At 40.1% G+C, this 26,370-nt stretch overlaps 1 protein-coding gene across 2 annotated transcripts in view; it reads left to right on the plus strand.

The window, feature by feature from the left end:
• The window catches only part of LOC148063959 (neuropilin-1a-like), a 58,836-nt gene that overhangs the window by 18,073 nt on the left and 14,393 nt on the right, over nucleotides 1–26,370 (plus strand). For both annotated transcript variants that reach the window (XM_087810425.1, XM_087810426.1), the window contains exons 3-6: nucleotides 4,984–5,165; nucleotides 11,018–11,245; nucleotides 16,644–16,814; nucleotides 21,268–21,434. In XM_087810425.1, the coding sequence (XP_087666551.1) occupies nucleotides 4,984–5,165; nucleotides 11,018–11,245; nucleotides 16,644–16,814; nucleotides 21,268–21,434 (748 nt within the window). The remainder of the gene's footprint in view (nucleotides 1–4,983; nucleotides 5,166–11,017; nucleotides 11,246–16,643; nucleotides 16,815–21,267; nucleotides 21,435–26,370) is intronic.

A 26,370-nucleotide genomic window follows, 5' to 3' on the forward strand; every position in this document is an offset into this window, starting at 1 on the left:
GAACATTGAAATCCCAATAGATCCCAGCAATGACTGAGGACGAGGGGATACAGTGATTCCAGCAGCCTTTAAAGCTCATGTTTGGACTTATTTTGGTTTGAAAACAAATGAAAGCAGCTTGAAGAATATTGAAATCCCAAAAGATCCCGGTTATGACTGAGGACGAGAGGATACAGTCGTCTCCAGCAGCTTTTAAAGCTCATGTTTGGACATATTTTGGTTTGAAAACAAATGAAAGCAGTTACGACTTCGTCAAGAGTCATGTGGTCTGTAAATTCTGCAACACCAGAGTCAAGTACTCGACAATAGTACAAATATATACTTGTTACTACAGTATCACAACACCAGAGTCAAGTACTTGACAACACTACAAATACATCCTTGCTTCTACAGTAGTGCAATATATCGTGACTTACGTATCTAAACATCAGATTCTTGCCAATACAACACCCTTCATCTTGCATAATGTCAATTTGATCCACTCTTATCGCACTAAGTGGTCTACGAGTCCTGATCCCATAACTTAACCGGTTCCTCGTGGAGCTGCATTAGCAGTCAGTGTGTTGTCGGGGTTCCTGAACTCCGGCGAAGGTCTGTTTGTGCTCATTCTGCAGGTTCTGGGACGCTCTGGGCGTAAACAACCTTGTGATGTTCCAGTAGGTGAGCGGCGGCGTTTTTTTTTTTTTTTCTTTCTTTTGGATATTATTTTCTCCGCCGTCTCTGGGCGCCGATGCGCGGCTGCTGTTTTTTTCCGGAAGATTTACATGCCCTGTGAGGACCGACTTAAGTGCTCACTTGTGAAAGTCTAAGCGCCACTGGTGATGTGAGGATGATGGCATTTTTATTCATGGCACCCCCTCCTCCTCCTCCACCACCTACCTTCCTCAGTGTCTTACACGAGTTTATAAAATAAGAGCCGTGGGGAGCGAGTGTGTTTGCATGCAGATGGCCTCGCTCTCTCGCTGCGTCGGTCCTGGAGGCCCGTCTGTGTGCTCGGACCGTTTAATGAAACGGGCCCGTCTCTTCACACTCTAGTTCAGGACCAGTCCTGCGGTCGGCATCCTGCCGCGTACCCCCATTAACCGCTCCACCTCCAGTCCAGCTGCCGGCTCAGGGGGGGCTGAAATGTCGACCCTCCACCTGAACGGACAGGTTTCAGGAGCAGGAGTGGACGGTTTGAGGGTCGCTTCGGGAAACCTTCAAGAGGTGTGACGGATGAGACATGAGGCTCACTAGAAGAAGAAGAGAGTCCTTGTGCTGGTTCTTCCGGTGCAGTGGCCACGTATGGCTACATGCTGGCATACCGGGTTGCTTGGGTTGTAGAAGCTTTCCGTGCCAAAACGTGTCACTATCGACATCAAACTCTTGATAATACATCCAGTTCCTGTCCTGTCGCACGCACTGGCGTGATAAAGGAACTTGGAGGAAGGAAGCTGAGACTGTTTATTATAAGAGCCTAACATTCTGTGTCTGTAAATCATAAAATCAATATTCTAACGCTAACATTAGTAGCGTCGTCCCAGGTACTCGTGTTGCAGACTTTCATTATTTTTTATGTATTGTTGACGTCCCTGGTCGGGTCACCATTAAATTATATGGTAACTACAATCAACAAAGTTTCGACAGGACAACAATTTCTAAAAGAATGTGATCTATAGTTGGAGTAACCATACGTTTTTTTGGGAGGCTTGTCCGGAGGAAATGTAATATATCTTCATTATGATTTTAGTTTGTGTTATACGGTGCTAGATTTGGTGTCACATTGGTCATTGTATTTACTGTATATTTCCCAATCTTTTATTCATCATTTATGATTTGCTAACTCAGTAGCCCTGATAGCTGAATTTGTAGAACTCAACACTGTTGGTCTTGAGTACTGGGCTTCGAACCCCGTACTAAGCATTGTCATTTTTTAGGGTTATTCTAGAGGCCTTATTTTTTTGTGGCTACAATGATGCAATACATAATAGTCTACCTCTATTTTTGTTCTTTTTGTTTAGGCATTATTTATATTCTAGAGTAATTGAGATAATATATTTTATTTTTAAAACTGTACTTCCTCAGTTTTACTAAGATTTGTTGGACTTCAAGAGCTATATTAGATTGTACTTTGTTACATATCATACTTTATGATCATCAAAGATCATCTTTAAAAGCTGCTGAAGTCGACTGTATCCTCTAGTCCTCAGTCATCGCAAGATTTCGTTTTCTTAAGCTGCGGAGGACGTAGCGACTGCTGCCATCTAGTGTCCGTAAGTTTAATTGCAACACTTATTATTATTTACATTATTATTGTTGTCAATCAAATTTAAAAAAATAATCAAATGTATTTTACATTCACTTTATTAAAATATAGACCATGAAATAACTATGATAAAAAATAATTTGGATTTGAAAGTCCCGAAATATTAAAATTATTAAAAAGAAAAATGAAAATAAATAAACGATATACTGCCATAAACAGAAATATATATATGTTTCCGTGTCTTGCAGACCAAAATACTGGACAGGAAATGTGTTGATTGTCAAATTCTTTGGAAAAATTTATATATTTTTTCTAAATTCCCTAAAATAGACTCATCCAGATCTATTGGATTGCAAAGTTGTGTTTATAAACACGTTTTTCTAAGTTGTGTGCATAAAAAACTCGACAAAAAACGAAAGATTTTCCAGCAACTCTACGTCCTGTTTGGAGATTGAGAATACGGTCATCCTACTATAGTGTTGTTGACAAAGTTGTGGATTATTTTGGGAACGTGAGTCGTTTCCTCGTGTTTGGCCGAAAACCGTTTCTCCACTGTGACCACATCAACTCTGTCGCAGTCGTAGACGCCGCCGAGACGCCGCCAACGCAGCCGGCGCTGCAACCGTCGTGACCCGATTGAAGGTTTACCAAACAAACAACAAATGACCTGATGGGACGTGTCGCGTTCAAAGAGCCTCTCAACTCAAAGCTTTTTGTGTTTCGTCTCAGACACGTATGCGGCAGTCGCACAACAAGCAACAACGCTGTGAAAAAAACCAGAGCAACGAGCGTCGGTAGAAAGTCTCTTCTGAGAGGCGCCGAGGATCAGATTCTTCCCTTCAAGTGAACACAATCAGGCTCCAAGCTTCCCTCGCACGTCTATCTCGGGAGTCGAGGGAAAACCTGCTCGGCTCTCATTAACATGCTGGCAGGAGGACGTTGTGTTGTTCCCCCTCGCGCCTCCTCGCGCCTCCTCGCTCACATCTGGAAGTTATCGTCGCACACATTAATGAGGACAAGTTTTCTCTCTGACTTTCGCCTCCTGCAAAGCTGCAGCTGGGAGGCGCCGCAGTGCAGCGTCACACCGGTTATTCCATCCTCGCGCTTTTTCCCATCGCCGGCCGCAGACTTTCCCACCAGACGCTCCAACCAAAACCTTCCAGCGCCGAGGATTCATGTCTGGAGACGTTCACCGTTTTCTTGGACGGAATCATCTTGTGTGTCTCGTGTTGTGGAAGATTCTGTTTCAAAGTCTCCTCCTGCTGATGTATGACACATTTTTATATATTTATATATTTTGCTTTCAAATTATGTATTTTTGAATCATATTTCTTTTACGGTTTATTTTTTTCTAGAGCATCTATAACATAAAAGGTTTTATATTTACAGTTCACAAGCAAATAAGTACTGCATTTGTTCATTTTTGTGTCGCAATTAAGCTGTCGGCCACTAGATGGCAGCAGTCATTACGACAAGATCCCAGTTACTGGGGACGAGAGGATACAGTCGACTCCAGCAGCTTTTAAAGCTGATGTTTGGACATATTTTGGTTTGAAAACAAATGAAAGCAGTTACGACTTTGTCAAGAGGCAAGTACTCGGCAATACTACACATATATTCTTATTACTACAGTATCGCAATATATCGTATCGTTGACCCTGTATCGTGATGCGTATCATATCTTCAGATTAAATACTCACAAACAATCTTTCAAGTCCCCAAGACAAGTACACAATATTTGACAACCACAATGGAACATACTATATAAATTATACTGTATAAATACAAATTACTTACTTACTTTCTTACTTACTTACTATAATACACACCCAGAAACTCCGACACACAATAATACTCCACCAAAACACACAGTCGAGTCTCTAAATAACAAATAATGATAATCTAATGACCATAAAAACACCATTTTTTTAAGCGTACACACAAAAACACACTCGTTACACACTAGGTACACTTCACTTGGCAAACACCAACTTGTACACAATTCCAAAAACCTTCAGAAACACCAGATTTATTTAATGTTGTATTTTGAAAGTGTGTTTTCTCGGGGCTTTTCGAGCGACATTTTTAAATAAAGTTTTATTTCCGGACCTTCAGTGATGTCAGAACCAATCGTCTTGTTGTTGAGCAGCAGGAAGAACTTCCTTCCTCTCTGGTGTCGCTCCGTCGTGGAGCAGCATCTGGAGAAGACATCAGTGGACGCGTGTCGCTCCGCACGTTGACCGGGTTTAACTTCCTAACATCTGCACAAACCCTCACACATAACTCTTGTCACGTTGAAGAAGCTATTTCTGGAGACGATGACCTTCAGATAAGCCTCGACTCTCAAAGAGCGACTTGTTCGATCCATCCATCACCGAACCACAACAACTTGTCGCGTTATCTCGCCGCACAAAAAAAAAACTTCACGTCCATCAAAAACCCGCCAGAAGGAGGCGACGCCGTTTTTTCCTGAGGGTGATTTTTATCCGGCTTGATAAACTCGCCGTGGACTCCGGAGCAGCTGTGTTGCCGCAATTAAAGTGACCTTCACTTGTCGGATCAGCCGAACGGCCCTTCAGATGCCATTAGCTGCGTCTCCGGATGACTAATCAAGGTTTTTATCGCCTCCAGCCGCTCGTGGAAAAGTTGGACACGAGCATCCGTCACGAGAATGTTCCGCAGCTGCCGGGATGTTGCCGACTCTCATCCTGGTTTTTTCTTTTCTTTCCTGGCTGCAGGTACGACTACGTGGAGGTCTACAACGGCGGAGACGATCTGTCGCCCATGTTGGGGAAGTTCTGCGGGAAGATCGCTCCCTCGCCAATCATCTCCAGCGGGACTCAGCTCATGATCAAGTTCGTCTCCGACTACGAGACCCCGGGGGCCGGGTTCTCCGTCCGCTACGAGGTCTTCAAGACGGGTGAGTCGGGCTTCTTCTTCTTCTTCTTCTTGGTGTTTTGGAGCTGACGAACGGCTCCTCCTGCTGGCGGATGATTGAAGTGTCATGGTTGCCACTTAAGTGTAGAACAGCAGATGGTTTTCCTGGTGAACAGACCTGGGGGCCACATACGGCCCCCTACCAGCATTCATGCATCTCCAATACCTTTGACTACTACGAATAAACAATTCTAAATTCATGTTCAAATATATAAATATATTTTTTGATTACCATTTGAATTGTTTTTGAGGTACGACTTTTAGTAGTAATGGCCTTTTTCTTTTCTCTAATGATGTTTCATGCTGATAATAATAAACAATTATTTTGTTTTCTTTACCTTTTTTCCACACCGTACTACAAACTACAAACTGTTACAAACAGTAAATTTGAACCACAGTACTAAGTGGACGCACTGACTCCTTTAAGAAACATCTTAAGACGTTTTTATTTGTTCAGGCTTTTCCTTGATTTTCTGGAACTCCTGTTGTGTTCTCAGTTTTATCTTGATCTTTAAAGTATATACTTTATTGAGTATTGTTTTGATTGTTTAAGCGCTTTGTGACCCTGGTCTGGAAAAGCGCTATACAAATAAAAATTACTTACTTACTTATTACCGCACCTACCGTACTTATGGTGCCAACAAAACGGGGATCTCCCATGATGCCTTTCTACACACTGCTCTATTGAGGGGTTTGCTGATTGGTCGTTTACAATACTGTATTCAAATGTATGTGAGGGATCGAGTGCTTGGGTTGGGCGGCTGGGCGGCAAAGCATGTCCCGTTCAGGCCACCGTTACTTAAAGAGGTTGTTGAGAGGGATGACGACTCATGTGCAGTTTTGAGTTTAGAAGTTTAAATACATTTTGTTGTTGATTTAAGAGTAAGTATAAGTGAGACCAGTGTACTCAGAAGTACTTCTAAAAATAGATAAAATATTATTTTTTACATTTTCCCATATTTAATTCACTTGAATACTCATTGCATTGATTAATTCTCCAAATAAAAAACATTCAAATATGTACGATATTTACTACATAAAGTCAATTTTACATAAAATAAAAAGTGACAAAATCTTTCTATTAAAAGCTTTTTATATGACTTTTTTTATTACGTTTTTCCAACTTTATAAAAATCCGCACCTGGGTACAAGGTCCGAACAAACACTGACCCACTGAACAAACCGGGTCGGAGCAGGATGTCGGAAAGAATTCCCGTCCTCCATTTGTTCTTCCTGCTCTCCCTCGGGTCCACTTCGGCTCCAGGCGTCTCCTGCGACCACTTCAATCTCCTCCGGCGAGGTCCGGACATAAATCACATGAAGCGACCCGGTACCGCCGCCACCTTTGATTCCTCTTTTGTTGTCGGTTCTCCTGAGAGCCATCAGCGTTCCAGAACCAACAGATCCAGGAATAAACCGTCCCAAGGTGGACCCCCCCCCCCCCCCACCCTCGACAGGCCCCGCTTAGTCTGTTGGAAATTGAAAGGTGTAATGGAGCCGAGTCCAGGGACCACCGGGTTCTGTCCACCGGGCCCGTGAAGACTTATTAATGATGTCGACACGTAGGAACGGGCGACTTGGACGTGATTCATCCTGGAAGTGGGTCGGAACGTCACCGAGGTTTCTACCAGGACGTGTGATTCACAGCTTCTGTTTTTAGATGTTGTTCATCCAGAGACTCTCGCTCTCGTCAGATCTCACTTCGACTTCTGTGCCAGTGCAGGCCGAAACATTACGACCAGCGCTTAACAAACACAAGAAATTGTTAAACACTATTATACACAACAACTAATAAATAAATGATGTTAATAACAAATTATGACACAACTATAGATGATTAAACAGTTAACACAACATTATAATTGAATGAAAATGATTGAGCACAATTGAAAGAAATCTCATTATTATTATTTGTTTTGTTAATATTATTTATTTTTGTTATTATTTTAAATATTAGTACCGTATATCTGAATGTCTTTTTAAAATTTCCCAAATTTGGGATCAATTAAATTATATCATGAACGAACTTGACAACAAATCGCTACACAACAGTAACACAAACATTAGCACCGTTTTTTTTAAAGGAAATATTGGCACATTTATAGTAACATTTTTATATTGAATTTAAAAGGCTTCTAATAAATACAAGTTGAATTTAGACAAAATATTTTTGTTTTTTGGAAACTATCTATATATATGAAATATATATCAAGAAAAGTATTTGAATTTTTATATTTAGAAAAAACAACAACTTTTCTTTATAGAAATAATTGAATTCAATAGTAAAAAAAACACAAACAAATGTCTAAAAACCAACAACATTTGAGTTAAAACAAATTTTATATCAAATCATTCAATATTCTGATGTCACTGATAGACTTCTATAAACTTAAGGCTGATACGCAACAGTTACACAAAATATGGTTTACTCATGAAGCAACAAGTAAATCACACAACAAGAAATGATTGAACACAATATACAGTATAGACAAACTTGAAAATTGAAAAAGTGTATATAAAATAAAATGTTTCCTATTTACAATTCACAAGCAAATGTGTACACCGTTTGTTCATTTGTGTGTTGCAATTAAGCTTTCGGCCGCTAGATACGCAGCCAAGAACATCCCAATGACTGAGGACGAGAGGATACAGTCGACTCCAGCAGCTTTTAAAGCTGATGTTTGGACATATTTTGGTTTCAAAACAAATGAAAGCAGTTACGACTTCTTCAGAGTCAAGTACTCAACAATACTACACATATATCCTTGTTACTACAGTATCACAATATATCGTTGAACCTTTAGCAACAAATAAATCACACAACAAGACATTTTTGAACACAATTTACAGTATAGACAAACTTGACAATCAACAGATACACAACATCTATAGACAAGTTTAACCTAATTTTACACATCACGTAGTTGAACAAACAAGTACGTTTGGGAAAAAATAACTTTGTGAACACACTTGTATGTGTGTTTTTGTGTGTCTTCTCTGCAATGTAAACCCGCAGGTGTGTGTCGCTCGGGTGAGTCGAGGTGAATCTGTTCTCGGTCCAGATCCAGAAATGTAAATCAAGACACTTCCCAGTGAAGACTAACAGGATTTTAGCCAAAGTGATGTCCTCTAAAGTGACGCCCGAGAGTGTGCCAATATGTGTGTGTGTGTGTAAGTGTGTTATTGTGTGTGTGTGTGTGTGAGTCAGACAGGTGTTCGGGACCCCGGGCTCATTTAGCTAATGGGCTTTTTGTCCTTGGAGCCAACAGGGGTGACCTGCAGATGAAATGGATGATCTGGTGAAGAAGAGAGGGAAGTAGGACAGTGTGCGTGCGTTTGTGTGCGTTTTTGTCTTACGTGTGTGTGTCTTGGGGGGGACTGGAGGGGGGGCCGGCCTCAATATGGTCCTTCCTGTGTGTGAGGCTATAAACGGCTCAGGTGATCCCCTTCGCGGAGCTCTCCTGGCCCTCGTCACGTTCCGACACTTGTGTTGTTGTGCGTTTGCTGCTGTTTGTGTAGTTAAATCCTCGCTCTGCTTGGAAACTTTAGAAACTTTGGAGTTTTTATTCAAACACCTGTTCGAAGCTTTTATTCATTTTGTTAAAAATGTAATAAAAAATGCTTTTTACACATAGAGTTTGACACTGTGATTTAAAAAATTGCAAAATAAATGTTGTGAATTCAATCATTTTTAATTCCTGGCTTTTAAATTCAATATAAAAAATTTAATTGTCGTCATGTGATCTTCTGAACGTCGCACGATTGGCTGTTATTCTAAGTATGTATTTTATGTATTGTAATTTATTATTTATTAATGAATATTTATTGTTTAAAAAAGAAACAAATGTTACCTCTCAAAATATAAACAATTAATAATAAGTATTTAAAACAACAACAACACATTTTAATTCAACATTTTTTAATGTTAAATCCAATATAATATTTAAAATCTATATTCTGATAAAAGTAAGGATGAGACGCCCTGTGAAGATTCTCACTTCCCATGATGCCGTTGGTTTTTAGCCGAAGATCAAACCAACTGAGTTAGAAACCTTTTGAATGTAGCCATTAGCACAGGGAAGAGCTAGACGTCGACTAACCTCACGGAGGCTCCGCCCTGAAGGGACGTGATGGTCGTTTTCAAGTCACGTGTTGTGATGACATCACGTGTGTTGAGTGTGTGTCGTCAGCAGACGGTGTCAGGAGGCCACGCCCTTCACTGACGGTCCTCGTCGACGGTCTTTGACTCGAGTGGGTCGTCAGAGCCGCTTGGAAAACACTGATGTTCTGCAGGATGAATAAAGGAGTTGATTTGTGTGTGTTGAAGTGTGTGTTGAAGTGTGTGTTGACACACACGAGGAGCTGAAACAAGCTGATGTTGAGGAAATAATGAAGACCGTGAGACCAGTGAAGATCCTGAGAGACCACACGTGAGAGCAGGAACTATTTGAGGAATCTTATTCAGTGGAACACACACACACTTACACACACACACACACACTCTCTTTCTCACACACACTCTTACACACTTACACACACTCTCTCTTTCTCACACACACACTTACACACACTCTCTCTTTCTCACACACACACTCTCTTTCTTACACACACACTTACACACACACACCCTCTTTCTCACAAACACACTTACACACTCACTCTCTTTCTCACACACACACTTACACACTCACTCTCTTTCTCACACTTACACACTCACTCTTTTTCTCACACACTTACACAAACACACTTACAGACTCACTCTCTTTCTCACACACTTACACACACACTTACACACTCACTCTCTTTCTCACACACTTACACACACACTTACACACTCACTCTCTTTCTCACACACTTACACAAACACACTTACAGACTCACTCTCTTTCTCACACACTTACACACACACTTACACACTCACTCTCTTTCTCACACACTTACACACACACTTACAGACTCACTCTCTTTCTCACACACACACACTTATACGCTCACTCTCTTTCTCACACACAATTACACACACTTACCTATACACACACACACACTTATACGCTCACTCTCTTTCTCACACACAATTACACACACTTACCTATACACACTCACAAATACACTAAAGCACACACAAATATACACACAAACCCACTTACACATTCACACACACTTGCATATATACACGTACACAAATATACAAACACACTCTCAGACACACACGCACACTTTAGCGCTATATAAATAAATATTACTTACTTACTTACTTACTTACTTTCCTTTTCCCATACACACAAACACATTCTCCGTAAAACCTTCACACAAATACAAACACACACTCTTATTTGCACAACAACAACAAAACACACACACACACACACACAGTTGAGTGTGTCGGGGTCTCTTCTCTGCTCATCTTCATCATTCATCACGTCGGCTCTTTAATGACACCACCTGTGTCAACAGCACGAGCGTGTGTGTCTGTGTGTGTGTGTGTGTGTGTTTGTGTGTGTAAGAGTGACAAGAATGAGAGTGCGGACTCATGTTAACAGGCATGCTCCGATAACATGCAGGTCACATCTGGTCCTGCAACTTGAGCCCCACACACACACACACACACACACACTCATGTACACACACACACACACACACACAGACGGGCCTGCAGGGACACTTGACCCTCGTGCAGCGGCTCATCCAGTCAGAGTGTCAGGAGTGAAAGTGAAGGATGAGAGGATGAAGGATGACGCCGTGAACGAGGAGCAGAAAGTTGTCGTCACTAGACTTCCTCGATGCCAACGATGATGGACGACGTTGTAAAAGTGCTTCTTCTCTTGTCGTCCACAGGCCCGGAATGTTCCCGGAATTTCACGGCTCCCAGCGGAGTCATCAAGACGCCCGGCTTCCCCGAGAAGTACCCCAACAACCTGGACTGCACCTTCATGATCTTCGCCCCCAAGATGTCCGAGATCGTGGTGGAGTTCGACAGCTTCGACATGGAGCCCGACACCACGCCGCCACCTGGTGCCCTCTGCCGGTACGACTGGCTGGAGATCTGGGATGGATTCCCTGCAGGTGAGGACGCTGAGCTGAACACACACATGTGGGTACGACGTACACAAGGACACGCATGTGGAGACGATATATACACAACAACACACGTAAAGAGAGACACATACACCAAGACATAGATGTGGTATCTACACATACACAAGGTAAGGTGGTAATAGACACCCATTTGCAGACAACATGCACAAAATAACACAAACGGGGGCGACACACACAAAAACACACATGCATAACAACATGGATGTGGGTGCAACATACACAAAGACACAGTGTGGATACAATACACAATGACACCGATGTGGGTGCATCATACATAAAGTCACACTGTGGTGACAACATATACACAACAACACACATAAAGAGAGACTCATACACCAAAGCATAGATGTGGTATCTACAAATACACAAGGTAAGGTGGCCGACAAATGCATAAACACCCCTTTGCAGACAACATACACAAAAACACACGTACGGGGGCAACATACACAAAAACACACATGAATAACAACAAACATGAGGACACACACAAGAAAGCCCATCTGGAGATGACACATGCACAAGGGCACACATGCGGGGGCAAATTATACGAAGACACACATGTGCATACAACACATACACAACAACATGGATGTGGGTGCAACATACACAAAGACACACTGTGGTGATGACATATACACAACAACACACACAAGGAGACACCTACACAAACACACGAAGAGACACCTGCACAAAGACACAGAGTTTGGAGACAACACATGCACAACAAAACACATTAGAAAACGACAAACACAAAGAAATCCAACTGGAGAAGTCACACACACACAAGTCAAAATGCATGTGAGGGCGATATACACAAAAACACATGTGGAGGCAACACATGCATAACAAAAAACATGAGGAGACACATGCATGTGGAGACAACACAAAAACAACAACGTAGGTTGGGGCGACATACACAACGACACATAAGTGGTGTCGACACGTACACAAAAATACACATGTGGTGACATACACAATGGCACATGTGTGGAGATGGGATACACAAAGACACATAAATGGAGACGACAATACACAAAGACACATGAGGATACGACATACACAGAGGCACACAGATACTCAAAGACATACATAAGTGACACATACACGACACACATACACAAAGACACAACAACACACACAAAGAGTCTTATGGCTCCACAAACATTGTTCACTAAGGGCAGCAGCTAAAATGGTGGAACAGGTGGTCATAATGTTATGACTGAATCGTTGCCGCCCTTGATTTGTCCATCATGCACCATCACTCCGGTGGACCTGGTGGTCCGAGGGAAGGAGGGAACATTTGCTGGTGGTCCGTGGCAGCCTGTCGTCCCCTCTGTTCCTCCCTCGCTCCGTTTGTCGCTCGGCCCTCATTGTTGTCTAATTAAGCGTAGAATGTTCGGATAACGACGACAGCCTGTCCCGGCCTGCCAGGATGCCCACGATCCTGCCGCGCTGCCCAGAACCTCGTCTGCCAGGAGATAGTATTGGAACAGGTAGAGACTCTGACACGCACTTTAAAGCTGCGCCAGAGTGGGGAACATGCCAGGACGGCACAGGTGTGTGTTTGCTTGCTTATGCGCGTGTGTGTGTGCATGTGTGTGTGTGTGTGTGTGTGTCAGAGGAGATAACACAGCGACTCTGCAGCGGGGCGGAGACCAGGATGTACCATCAAACGCTGCGTTGAAACAAAACAATCCCATCATGCACTGCTGCGCTCTCCAGCTCTGAAGACGCTCTTCAACACCCGCGGATGAATAATTTGTATTTTTTTTTTTTGTTGCCTCTGAAGTTCAGGGGAGATTTGTGTGTTTGTGTTTCTCTCATCTCGCTCTGATGACGAGCGCCGCTACACGCTAACGTTTCACTTCACAGGAGAATTAAAACGCTTCAAAGACACCTGGAGATGAAACGATAAAGGTTTACTCGTGTTTGGCTGACTCACAAACACATGCACACACAGACGCACATGTAGACACACACACACAGACACACATGTAGAGACAAACACACAGACGCACATGTAGAGACAGACACACATGCACATGTAGGGAAAAACACACAGGCACACATGTATAAACAAATGCAGATACACACCAACATGTATGGACAAACACAAAGACACACATACATGTAGAGACAAACACAAAGACACACATGCATGTAGAGACAAACACAGAGACACACATACATGTAGAGACAAACACATACATGTGGAGACAAACACAAAGACACACATGCATGTAGAGACAAACACAGAGACACACAAACATGTAGAGGCAAACACAGAAACTGACATGGGTGTAGAGACAAATACAGAGACGGACATACATGTAGAGACAAACACAGAATCACACATGCATGTAGAGACAAACAAAGGGACAGAATTCACACAGAGACAAACACAGAGACACTTACATGTAGAGACAGAGACAGACATACATGTAGAGACAGAGACAGACATACATGTAGAGACAGAGACAGACATACATGTAGAGACAGAGACAGACATACATGTAGAGACAGAGACAGACATACATGTAGAGACAGAGACAGACATACATGTAGAGACAAAGAAGGACATACATGTAGAGACAGAGACAGACATACATGTAGAGAGAGAGACAGACATACATGTAGAGACAGAGACAGACATACATGTAGAGACAGAGACAGACATACATTTAGAGACAAACACATATGCATACATGTAGTCACAGAGACAGACATACATGTAGAGAGAGAGACAGACATACATGTAGAGACAGAGACAGACATACATGTAGAGACAGAGACAGACATACATGTAGAGACAGAGACAGACATACATTTAGAGACAAACACATATGCATACATGTAGTCACAGAGACAGACATGCATGTAGAGACAAAGAAGGACATACATGTAGAGACAGAGACGGACATACATGTAGAGACGGACATACATGTAGAGACAGAGACGGACATACATGTATGGACAGACATACATGTAGAGACAGAGACAGACATACATGTAGAGACAAACACAAAGACATACATGTAGAGACAGAGACAGACATACATGTAGGGACAGACATACATGTAGAGACAGAGACAGACATACATGTAGAGACAAACACAAAGACATACATGTAGAGACAGAGACAGACATACATGTAGGGACAGACATACATGTAGAGACAGAGACAGACATACATGTAGAGACAAACACAAAGACATACATGTAGTGACAGAGATAGACATACATGTAGAGACAGAGACCGACATACATGTAGAGACAGAGAGAGACATACATGTAGAGACAGAGACGGACATACATGTAGAGACAGACAGACATACATGTAGAGACAGAGACAGACATACATGTAGAGACAGACAGACATACATGTAGAGACAGAGACAGACGTGCATGTAGAGACAAACACAGAGACATACATGTAGAGACAGAGACCGACATACATGTAGAGACAGAGACAGACATACATGTAGAGACACATTAAAGAAACAAACACACACATGCAGGCATGAAAGTGTTGAGTCAGCGTCTAAAGAGAAACAAGAGTGTCTTCTCTGCAGGTCCAGGTCTCGCAGCGATGGCTTCTCTCAGCGCCGACGCTCCGACAGTCAAGGACGTCGAGGCTTAATCCGGGTTGTTTTCAGAGGACGCCACTATTTAACAGATAAATGTTGTGTTACCGCCTGTAGCCTTTTTTCTCATTTCACACTCGATGGTATCGGCGGCAGCTCGGTGGAGCAAAATCATTCCAGACCTGCATCACTCTGAGAGTGATAAGAATAATCCTGCAGATTATTCATACTCGCCCTGAGAGAGTCGCTTTCTTCTGCCGTCAACAATGAAAGAAGAGATAACATCCACTGCTGCGACGCCACTGGAATACTGAGCCGCTGTCGAGTCACAGCCTGTTAGTTGAAGAGTTGAGCTGAGCCAGAAGGAAACACAAATAACATAAACACAAAGTGTAGACTGTGAGAGATGATGGCACAGAAACACACGTAGAATACATGTGTACACATAGTTTTTAGTGATCCATAGACACACATAAAGATGGACAAACATGTAAACGCACTTACAGACACAAACACAAAAAACACACATACAGACACAAACACAAAAAACACACATACAGACAGAAACATATCTGAAGGAACACCAAGATAAAAGCACACAGAGAAAAGGAGACAAACTTGTAGAAAAAATCCAACAAAGACACACCAAAAATACACACAGAGATAAACAAACATGTAGACACATACATACAGAGACACACAAAAAAACACACATGTTAGACGGTGAAAAATGTAGAGGACACATACAGAGGAGGAAAGCACACGTAGAAAGAGACGTGTACAAAACACACACAAAGAAACTCACACAAACACATAGACACACATATACAGAGACAAACACAAAAACACGAATGTGGACAGTGAAACATGTAGAGGACACACACAGAGGAGGAAAGCACACCGAGAAATGAACAAGTAGAAAGAGACGTGTACAAAACACACACAAAGAAACTCACACAAACACATAGACACACATATACAGAGACAAACACAAAAACACGAATGTGGACAGTGAAACATGTAGAGGACACACACAGAGGAGGAAAGCACACCGAGAAATGAACAAGTAGAAAGAGACGTGTACAAAACACACACAAAGAAACTCACACAAACACATAGACACACATATACAGAGACAAACACAAAAACACGAATGTGGACAGTGAAACATGTAGAGGACACACACAGAGGAGGAAAGCACACCGAGAAATGAACAAGTAGAAAGAGACGTGTACAAAACACACACAAAGATACTCACACAAACATGTAGACACACATTTACAGAGACAAACACAAAAAACATATTTACAGACAAAAATGTAGAGCAACACAAAAGAACAGAAATACATTTGTCATAGAAAAACAAGCTCACAGATAAAATAAAACACATTAAGAAAGACACACATACAAAGAGACCCACATTAACACACACTAAGACAGACATCGGTTTGATTGACATATGGGAGAAAGACAAACATTTTTCACTGGTTTGTCACACAGAAATGTCAAGAACAAACTAAGTGATACCCAGACACACACAAACATGAAGATACACACACATCGTCTAGCGTTGATGCCACAAAAACATTCTGAAACAAAAGTTGGTTGGATCTATGGGTGACTTTTTATTTTAGTGTGTTTAGTGTGTTTCTTTTTGGTCGTTTGATTGTAAGTAAGAATTCAATTCTGGGTTTTTTTTCTGAAATGTTGTGACAAAAGCAAATATTTCCCAATAAAATGACACAATAAAACCAACATAAAAATGCTTCCTGTCGCTACAGTCGGACCTCACATCGGACGCTACTGTGGCCAGAGCTCGCCCGGGCGGGTCATCTCCTACACCGGCATCCTGTCCATGACCATCACCACCGACAACGCCATCACCAAGGAGGGCTTCTCCGCCAACTACACCATCCGAGAGAGGAACCTCCCGCTGGGCCACGACGACGAGGGTGAGTTCGGCGCTACGGGTTGCTAGCGGGGGGGCGAGCTAACCCGGAGCTAGCATGTTTCAAACGTTGTCGAAACGATCGATGATTTGGATCGAAAGCGGATCCGATCGTATCGTCGCAGGAACCGATGATCAAAGGCGACTCGTCACGACTCTCAACTCGTGCAAACGGTCGCGAGCTGGAGCCCGAAAATCAAAGTTATCTGGAGAAAATCTGAATTTAAAAGCAGCTTCCACGGCGCCGAGATTAGAGACGACGTGCGAGTTCTTCTTTTTTTTCTTCACGCAACGGTCGATTATTGCGACTTAATCTCAGGGACGTGTCGGAGAATCTAAAGCTGTGATTTACAAGGGTCGCGTGTGTGTGTGTGTGTGTGTGTGTGGGTGTGTGGTTGATGGTCACATGACCGCATGAGTGAAGAAGAACTTTCATCCGTCTCTCATGTGACGGCGAAGGTCAGAGGTTACGATACACAACTCAAACCAGCGACGCACAATGAAAGCATTCATTATGTTCTATGAAAACAAATATCAAAGAAACTTATGAAGACAAATATAATCAGAATCAATAAACTTTTATTATAAGCAGATGGTGTTTGTTGTCGTGTGGCTTCAGAATGTAAAAATGCAATGAAAAGAAAATCGTAAAATAAAATGCAATTAATTAAAATGTAACGAGAGACGTTCCCATGAAATGGCTTAAAAAAAATGGTTACGAATAAATAACGAAAATAAAATAAAATGCATCAAATTAAATGAAAGAATAAGTATTAGAAAAGCACTAGCATGGCACATACCTCCTCCAAGGGGCTCATTTTATTTCACTTTATACAAAAATAAAACATAAAAGAAGGGAATTCAACTCACAACCAGGGATTTTTTAAACTTAATTATCCACCAGTATTTAAGAAATTGGATGTTTTACATCATTCTATGAAGACCTTTGTTTGTTTTTGTGTATTTGTTTAGTGGGTTTGTTTTTCAGTTTTATATATATATATATATATATATATAAATGAATAGCAGGAGACTAGAGTCAGATTAATCAAGTGTTGTTGTGTGACAAAGATGTTGTTGGGGGTCAAAGGTCACTTAATCAGAAATGAATCAGGAAATGGTTGTGTAGCTCCTCTCAGGTGTGTGTTTCTTGTGTGTGTGTGTTTATGTGTGTGTGTGTGTGTGTCTCCGACAACACGCTCGCCTTCGGACCCACAGCTGAGCTAAGAGGATTATCGGCTCCGACGAGGAGACAAAGCCAAATTACATCGTTCTGGATTCTAGATGTGACAGAAAAAGCCGCTTATCCGCCGCGTGTCTCCGTTCGCACGTCTTTTCAACGTCTTTTCAACGTCTTTTCAACGTCTTTTCAACGTCTGTGCGGAAGAGACGGACTCGCGTCTGTTTTCTCCGTTCGCACGTCTTTTCAACGTCTTTTCAACGTCTTTTCAACGTCTGTGCGGAAGAGACGGACTCGCGTCTGTTTTCTCCGTTCGCACGTCTTTTCAACGTCTTTTCAACGTCTTTTCAACGTCTTTTCAACGTCTGTGCGGAAGAGACGGACTCGCGTCTGTTTTCTCCGTTCGCACGTCTTTTTAACGTCGCCGTGGTTACCAGTCAGTTGACAAACACAACTGACGACTTGAGGGAACATCTTCATCTCTTCACCTCCGTGTGAGTTGAGATAATAACAAGATAACAGGAGAATAAAAAATAATTTAAAATGTATTTTTCAAATGTGAAACTAAGACTGTTGATGGTGAGTTTCATGGAACAAAGTTAAGAAGAGACACAGGAGTCAAACATCGACGGCCATATTGAATTAGACTATAAATATTATAAATACGTTGAAAACAAAAGTTCAAGACTGTGTTTTAAAAATCTACTTAAAATACTGACAAGTTTGTGATGCAAAAAAATGGACAGAATAAAAAAAAATCTAAATGAATGTATCAGTAAAGCATCTTTAATATTGACATGTTACAAATTGTTAATTTATTTTACTCAGTAACAAATAGAAAAGGGAAATTAGAAAAATAGTCTAAAATAATAGAAAAAAATGGCTAACTTGCAAAAAAAAATGCTGACGAGAATAAAATGAAAATCCCTATAAGAAGGATTTTAGAAGATAAGAAAACACAAAAATAATAAATAGAAAATATATATATAAAAAAATGTATTCTGTTTAAAAAAATTGAAAAAAATTCTCAATCAGAATGATTTTGAAGTTTTAACATAAGAAACGTGGAAATAGTAGAAAAGGGAAATTCGAAAAAATAAAGGATTCAGTAGAAAAAATTGTTTTAAATAAATTATCTTTTATAGAGATTTTTCAAGTTAAACATGAAAAATAGTGGATTCTCTTTTTGAAGTTCATTAAACAGGATCTTTGGTAGAAAAGAGATGAGATGATAGAAAAACAAGTTAACTTGATAAAAAGGAGTGAAATTAAATAAAATAATTATTTAAGTACGTTTCGTTCTTAAAATTTGACCCTAAAATATAACAAAAGTGAAAGAGAAACTTTTTCCCAGTAAAATAAACTTTATTTCTAACGTAGTGAGTAAAAACAAACCCTCGCTGTCTTGACCCACATTCCAGCTCAAGTCCAGATGTGCTGGACGAGTTTGAGAACCTGTTGCTGCATCATCGCATCACACTTTTATTGCTGTGTCGGGGAATCGAGCAGAAACTCCTAAAGTTGCTGAGTCAGCGTCAGAAGTGTTTCCTGCAGCAACGATCATTGAATCTTCTCTAACGACGTTTGGATTCACTGACGCACAAACTCTTTCCAGCGCGCACAACAAAACCAGAACTATTCAGACCAGTCAAGGCAGCCAGAGCTCGGAGTGCCAGACAACACACACACACACACACACACACACACACACACCATGGATTCTATTACATTCACACACCAGAATGACACAAACAAACAATTTATAGACCAAAGACAAACACAAAATCATGTTGCACACACACTTAACACTTACATACACACACGCACACGCACACCAACACACACAAAGACTTGCATAGACACACACACACAATTACTCTCACGCACATGTACACACTGTAACACATACTAAAACACAAACAGTGACATACTAATTGGCAAACACACACACACACCAGTACTGACATTACAAAGACACACCATGAAGACACAAACCAACAATTAATAGACCAAACAATAATACACAATCATGTTGCACACACATTCTTACACACTGACCAACATGTACTCTTACTAGCACACTTAAACACACGTGCACACTAACATACATATGCACAGTAATTGACACACACAGTAACACACATATTCATACAGATTGACACACACACACACATGCACACTAATTGATACACACATACAGTAACACACTTATGCACACTGATTGACACACACACATAGTAACACACACATGCACACTAATTGACACACACACAGTAACACACGTACGCACACTAATTGACACATAGTAACACACAAATGCACACTAATTGACACACACATACAGTAACATACTTATGTACACTGATTGACACACACACACAGTAAAACACATATGCACACTATTGACACACACATTAACACACATATGCACACTAATTGACACACACAGTAAAACACATATGCACACTATTGACACACACAGTAATACACATATGCACACTAATTGACACACACATACAGTAACACACTTATGTACACTGATTGACACACAGTAACACACATATGCACACTAATTGACACACACAGTAACACACATATGCACACTAATTGACACACACAGTAAAACACATATGCACACTATTGACACACACAGTAACACACAGTAACACACTAATTGACACACAGTAACACACATATGTACACACACACACAGTAAGACACATATGCACACTAATTGACACACACAGTAGGACACATATGCACACTAATTCACGCACACAGTAAAACACATATGCACACTATTGACACACACAGTAACACACAGTAACACACTAATTGACACACAGTAACACACATATGTACACACTAATTGACACACACAGTAAGACACATATGCACACTAATTGACACACACAGTAACACACATATGCACACTAATTGACACACACAGTAAAACACATACTGTATGCACACTATTGACACACACAGTAAGACACATATGCACACTAATTGACACACAAAGTAACACACATATGCACACGAATTGACCCACACACACAGTAACACACATATTGTTTGTTTATTGTGTTTCATTTTAAAAATAAAACACAACACATCAAAACAATCCATAAACAACATACAAAAGCGCTAACACACTATCATGAACACACAATGAACAACTCCTCACACACATTAGTTGACTACTTGTTCTAAAACGCTACAAACCTCACACAGAGACGCACAAACACACAACAAACTGACGCTTGTGTCTCCTCAGACTTCGCGTGTCTGGTTCCTCTGGGCATGGAATCCGGCGAGATCTCCTCAGAGCAGATCACAGCCTCGTCTCAGTACAACTCCAACTGGTCGCCCGAGCGCTCGAGGCTCAACTACCAGGAGAACGGATGGACGCCGTCGGACGACACTGTGCGCGAGTGGATCCAGGTGAGTTTTTAATGCTCTCACGACGTGTTGAGGCTGTGATTAAAACCTGCCTCAATGAGTTTTATAGTAAAACAGGAAATACTACAAAACTAGGCCAAGTTTAAATCTTTTAAACAACTAAACTGTTGAGAAATTCAAAAAATATATAATATAAATTCTGGAAAGAAATTGTAAAAGCTTTGGTGAAGAATTTGCTGGAAAACGAACAAACTGAATAAAAAAAGTCAACAATAAACAACAAATTCAAGTTCAAAACAAATTATTTTATATTTAAAAACCATACAATAAACATAAAGATAAATATTTTAAAAAATATATGTAAAAAGTACATTTTAAAAGAGGATCTTTTCAAGACAAAACAAATAAGCCAATTGAAAAGAGCATTTTGGTAGCATTAAAAACAAACAGAAACTCTATTATAAGGGTTTTAAAAAATATAGTTAAAAAGGTATTGTTTTTTTTGTTGTTTTTTATCAATAAAAGGAAAGGTTTTAAATAAAAAATCATAGTTGCATTTTCTTTGCTCTATGGCCACATTTTTTAATTTAGATTTTGAAAATTTTAAGTCATGAAAAATTGTACATAAAAAATGTATTGTTTCAGTACAAAAAATATAAAATAGCGTTATATAAAAATTCTATAGTAGAAGTATTTTAAAGAATTAAGTAGTAACAATAATTAAAAAGGGAAATTTAGTAAAATATATTCAGTCCCAAAAAATGGTTTTAAAAAAAACATGATCAATTAAAAAAATTAATCAAATTTTAAAAATACATTATTTACAACCTGGAAAGATAAAAAAAAACAGGTTTTCAACAGAAATAACTGAACAACAACATCAGGTGACGAGTGTGTGATTGTGGTCATGAAAGGGTTACGAGGTTTCTCTGAGGGAACGCGTCAACAAAGACCCCCTCAACTCTCGGGGGTCTCATTGTGTGGACCAGGAACTCGTAGAGGAAGACTCACAATGGCCTCCTCTGACAGCAGAGCGCGGCTTCCTTCCCGCGAGGGTTGAAACAGGAAGTGGACAGGAAGTCACTTTATTAGCAATAACGGCGCTCTATTGTCCGCCGGGACTTTTGTCCGGCTACCGGACCGCCGAGTGGAGCGTCGGCCAATCGGATCCTGAGGTCACGTCCAGTCGTGTGACATCATCAGCGTGTTGTTGCACACTTTAGATGCTGACGTGAGAAAAGTCAAGACGCACAACATGAACACAATAACACTCAAAATCTTGATACACTTGTATATATCGCAATATCTTTACATTTACGTTTCAATACTTTTACTAGTTTTTGTGTTGCAATTAGCCTTCTGGGCTATAGATGGCAGCAGTCATTACATTTTCCGTAGCTAAAAGAACTGAGGACGAGAGGATACAGTGACTCCAGCAGCTTTTAAAGCTGATGTTTGGACATATTTTGGTAAAAAAAAAGAAAAAGTTACGACTCCGTCAAGAGTCATGTGGTCTGTAAATTCTGCAACACCAGAGTCAAGTACTCGACAATACTACAAATATATACTTGTTACTACAGTATCACGATATATCGTATCGTTGTCCCTGTATCATCTCACCAGATTCTTGTCGATACACAAGAAAAAAGGAAACACGCACTAATACAACTCCACAACAGAAGAAAAACTTTACACACAATTATGCAAGACCTTCACTAAAACACACGCCTCAAGAAACGGATCAAATATAAACACACTAATACTTACAAACACACATTTTAAATGAACCACTACGTCGTACACAACGTACACTATACACACATGCTTATACAAACACTATTCTAACGCACAATATAAAACCACACAACTCCAAAACCTTCAGAAACACCAGATTTATTTAACAGTGTGTTTTTGTTTGTGGCTGTTCAGCAACATTTTTAAATAAAGTTTTATTTCCGGACCTTCAGCGACGTGAGAACCGAACCAATCGTCTTGTTATCGAGCAGCAGGAAGAACTTCCTTCCTCTCTGGTGTCGCTCCGTCGTGGAGCAGCATCTGGAGAAGACATCAGGGATGTAGGTTGTCGGGAAGATCCCGGTCAGGGACCTCCGGAGACCCTCCTGGCTCCTGGGGGAAGCCCCGGTCGACTGGGACGTGTCAGCGACTTTGACAGCTTTGAACATCTGTTAAGTCATGAGGTTCAGATCGTCGTCGACCAACACAAATGTTGTCGACTTTGTGTTGAAACACAACCTCTCGAGTTGTTGCGAGGTAAACACCTGTGTCGCCATGGCAACGCTTGGAACTGTCCGTCCCGGAGTCGAAGGAGTGTGTAGTGTGTAGTGTAGTAAATGTGTACCAAATAGAACAGTTAGTTTAATACACAACCCAACTTCATACACTACACACAAGCACAAGCGCACATCTTAAGTCTAAGAAAACACACATATGCTCATGAACACAAAAATACACACCAAACCAAAATACAACACACACACCAGTAGCAAGTTTGCGTTTCACGCACACATCAAGAACACACCTAAAAAAAACAGAAACTACCAAGAAACACACACATAACATTTACTTACTTGACTTACTTACTACACAAAAACGCACATGACAAAACGCTGAAAATAAAACATATGAGTCAACACACTAAGAACGCAACAATACACACGGAAAGAAAAAGCAAACACTTTTGATACAGTGAACACACACACACACTAAAAACACACATGATTTCTAAACACTAAAACACATCAGTATGAGTTACACATTCTAACAACAATTAAGAAAACGTTACGAATAAAACACACAAACACACAGACACTATATGATACACTGACAGAAAACCACACACTAAAACACACATATGATTTGAAAAACACTAACGACACAAATAGAAACACACAGAAACAAAAAAAGCATACTCACACACACTACATGATACACTGATCACACACACACACAATAAAACAAGCATATCAATTCACATACACTGACAACACATGACAAAACACACATGCATATGATACACTAACCCAAGCATAAACATTAAACATTAAAACAACATGTGATCTGACACACAACACATGACAAGACACGGATATTAAAACAACTGTATGACTACAAATACTTATAGCACATATCAAAACACACACAAAAAAAAATGAAACACACACTATATGAAACACTGACCCACTAACACTAAAAAACACACATGATTTGATCACACACACTAACAATGCGTAACAAAACACGGACCGAAACTATATGGTACACTGACCAAAACACAAACTAAAACACACATGTGAGTTAATACAAATTAACAAGACATAGAAAGACACACAAAAGCTAAAAGAAAATTCACACACTGACAAAAAAACACTTGGAAACAACCATGTAATGCAGCAGGAGTAGGACTGTTGTGTAAAGAGTTACACACACAATAACACACTTGTAATTCAGCAGAAATAGTAATGTCGTGATAACACACTTGTGGTCGCACACGTTCATCATGCGAGCGCACACACCAGTGAAGCGAGGCTGCAGTTTAGTCAAGAGAATTATGTTCACACGTGATAAAGTCGCTTCATGATGCTCCAGCGACTTTGAAGAAACGACTGCGATAAGAATTCATGGAACAGCGTCTGATATCAGCCTCGATTCTATCGCGTCACATCTTCTGCTTTCAAACGTGTCGCAGGAGATAAAGACGAGATTCTTCATCCTGTTGCTGCCGAACTGATAATGTCCACGAATGAGGAGAGAAAACTGTTTCCTGCTGAGGCGCAGTGTTCACACATGTATGTACACACACATACATATATATACATATATACACACACACGTGCACATATATACACACACATACATGTATATATATATATATATATATATATATATATAATAAATATATGCACATATATATATAATAAATATACGCACATATATATATAATAAATATACGCACATATATATGCACACACATACATGTATGTATATATACACACATATACATGTATATACATACAATATACGTATATAATATACGCACATATATATAGACACACATACATACACACGGATACATGTATAAACATACACATATATACATATATACGCACACATACACATATATATACACATGTATATACCTACGCACATATATATACACATACATATATACACGCACACATATATATATATATATATATATACATATATATGTATATATATACATACACACATACATATATACTGTATATACATACACACACATACATGTGTATATATATACACACATATATACACACAGATACATGTATATACACACACATACTGTACATGTATATATACATATATATATATTTATATATATATATATATACACACAAACATATATAAACATATATACACACATACATATATACACATGCATATATACATACATATATACACATATATACATACATATATACAAACACACATCTTTATATTCACACATGTATACATACATACTGTATATACAGACACACATACAACACACCAAAACAAACACATTAACACAATATCAACATGCACAGACACACTAAAGATTATATTTCAACCAAAGTTACATTTTTTAATTGTGTTTGTGTATTAATGGAAGTCTTTAAGCTGCACATTTTCCTAAATAAAGTAAACATACACACACCAAAACAACACAAACAAAAACTATATAATAGAACCCAATTCTGTAGACACGAAGCGAGCTAACAAGCTAAACCGCTAAAACAGACTCACACCTGTAATGTGTAGAGTTGTGTCGTTTAATGTAAAGTGTGTTCATTAACCAGAGTCACCACTTTATGTTTATTCTATATTACTTTTTATTATTGCGTATATTCAACGTATCTCTCCGGGAGAAGTCGGTTGCTAACAGCTAGCATCACGAGCATCAGCGGCTAGCGTGGTTAGCGGCCTGTGGGAAAACTTT

This window comes from Callionymus lyra, chromosome 16, assembly GCF_982586985.1.
Source record: "Callionymus lyra chromosome 16, fCalLyr1.hap1.1, whole genome shotgun sequence".
NCBI classification, from domain to species: Eukaryota; Metazoa; Chordata; class Actinopteri; order Syngnathiformes; family Callionymidae; genus Callionymus; species Callionymus lyra.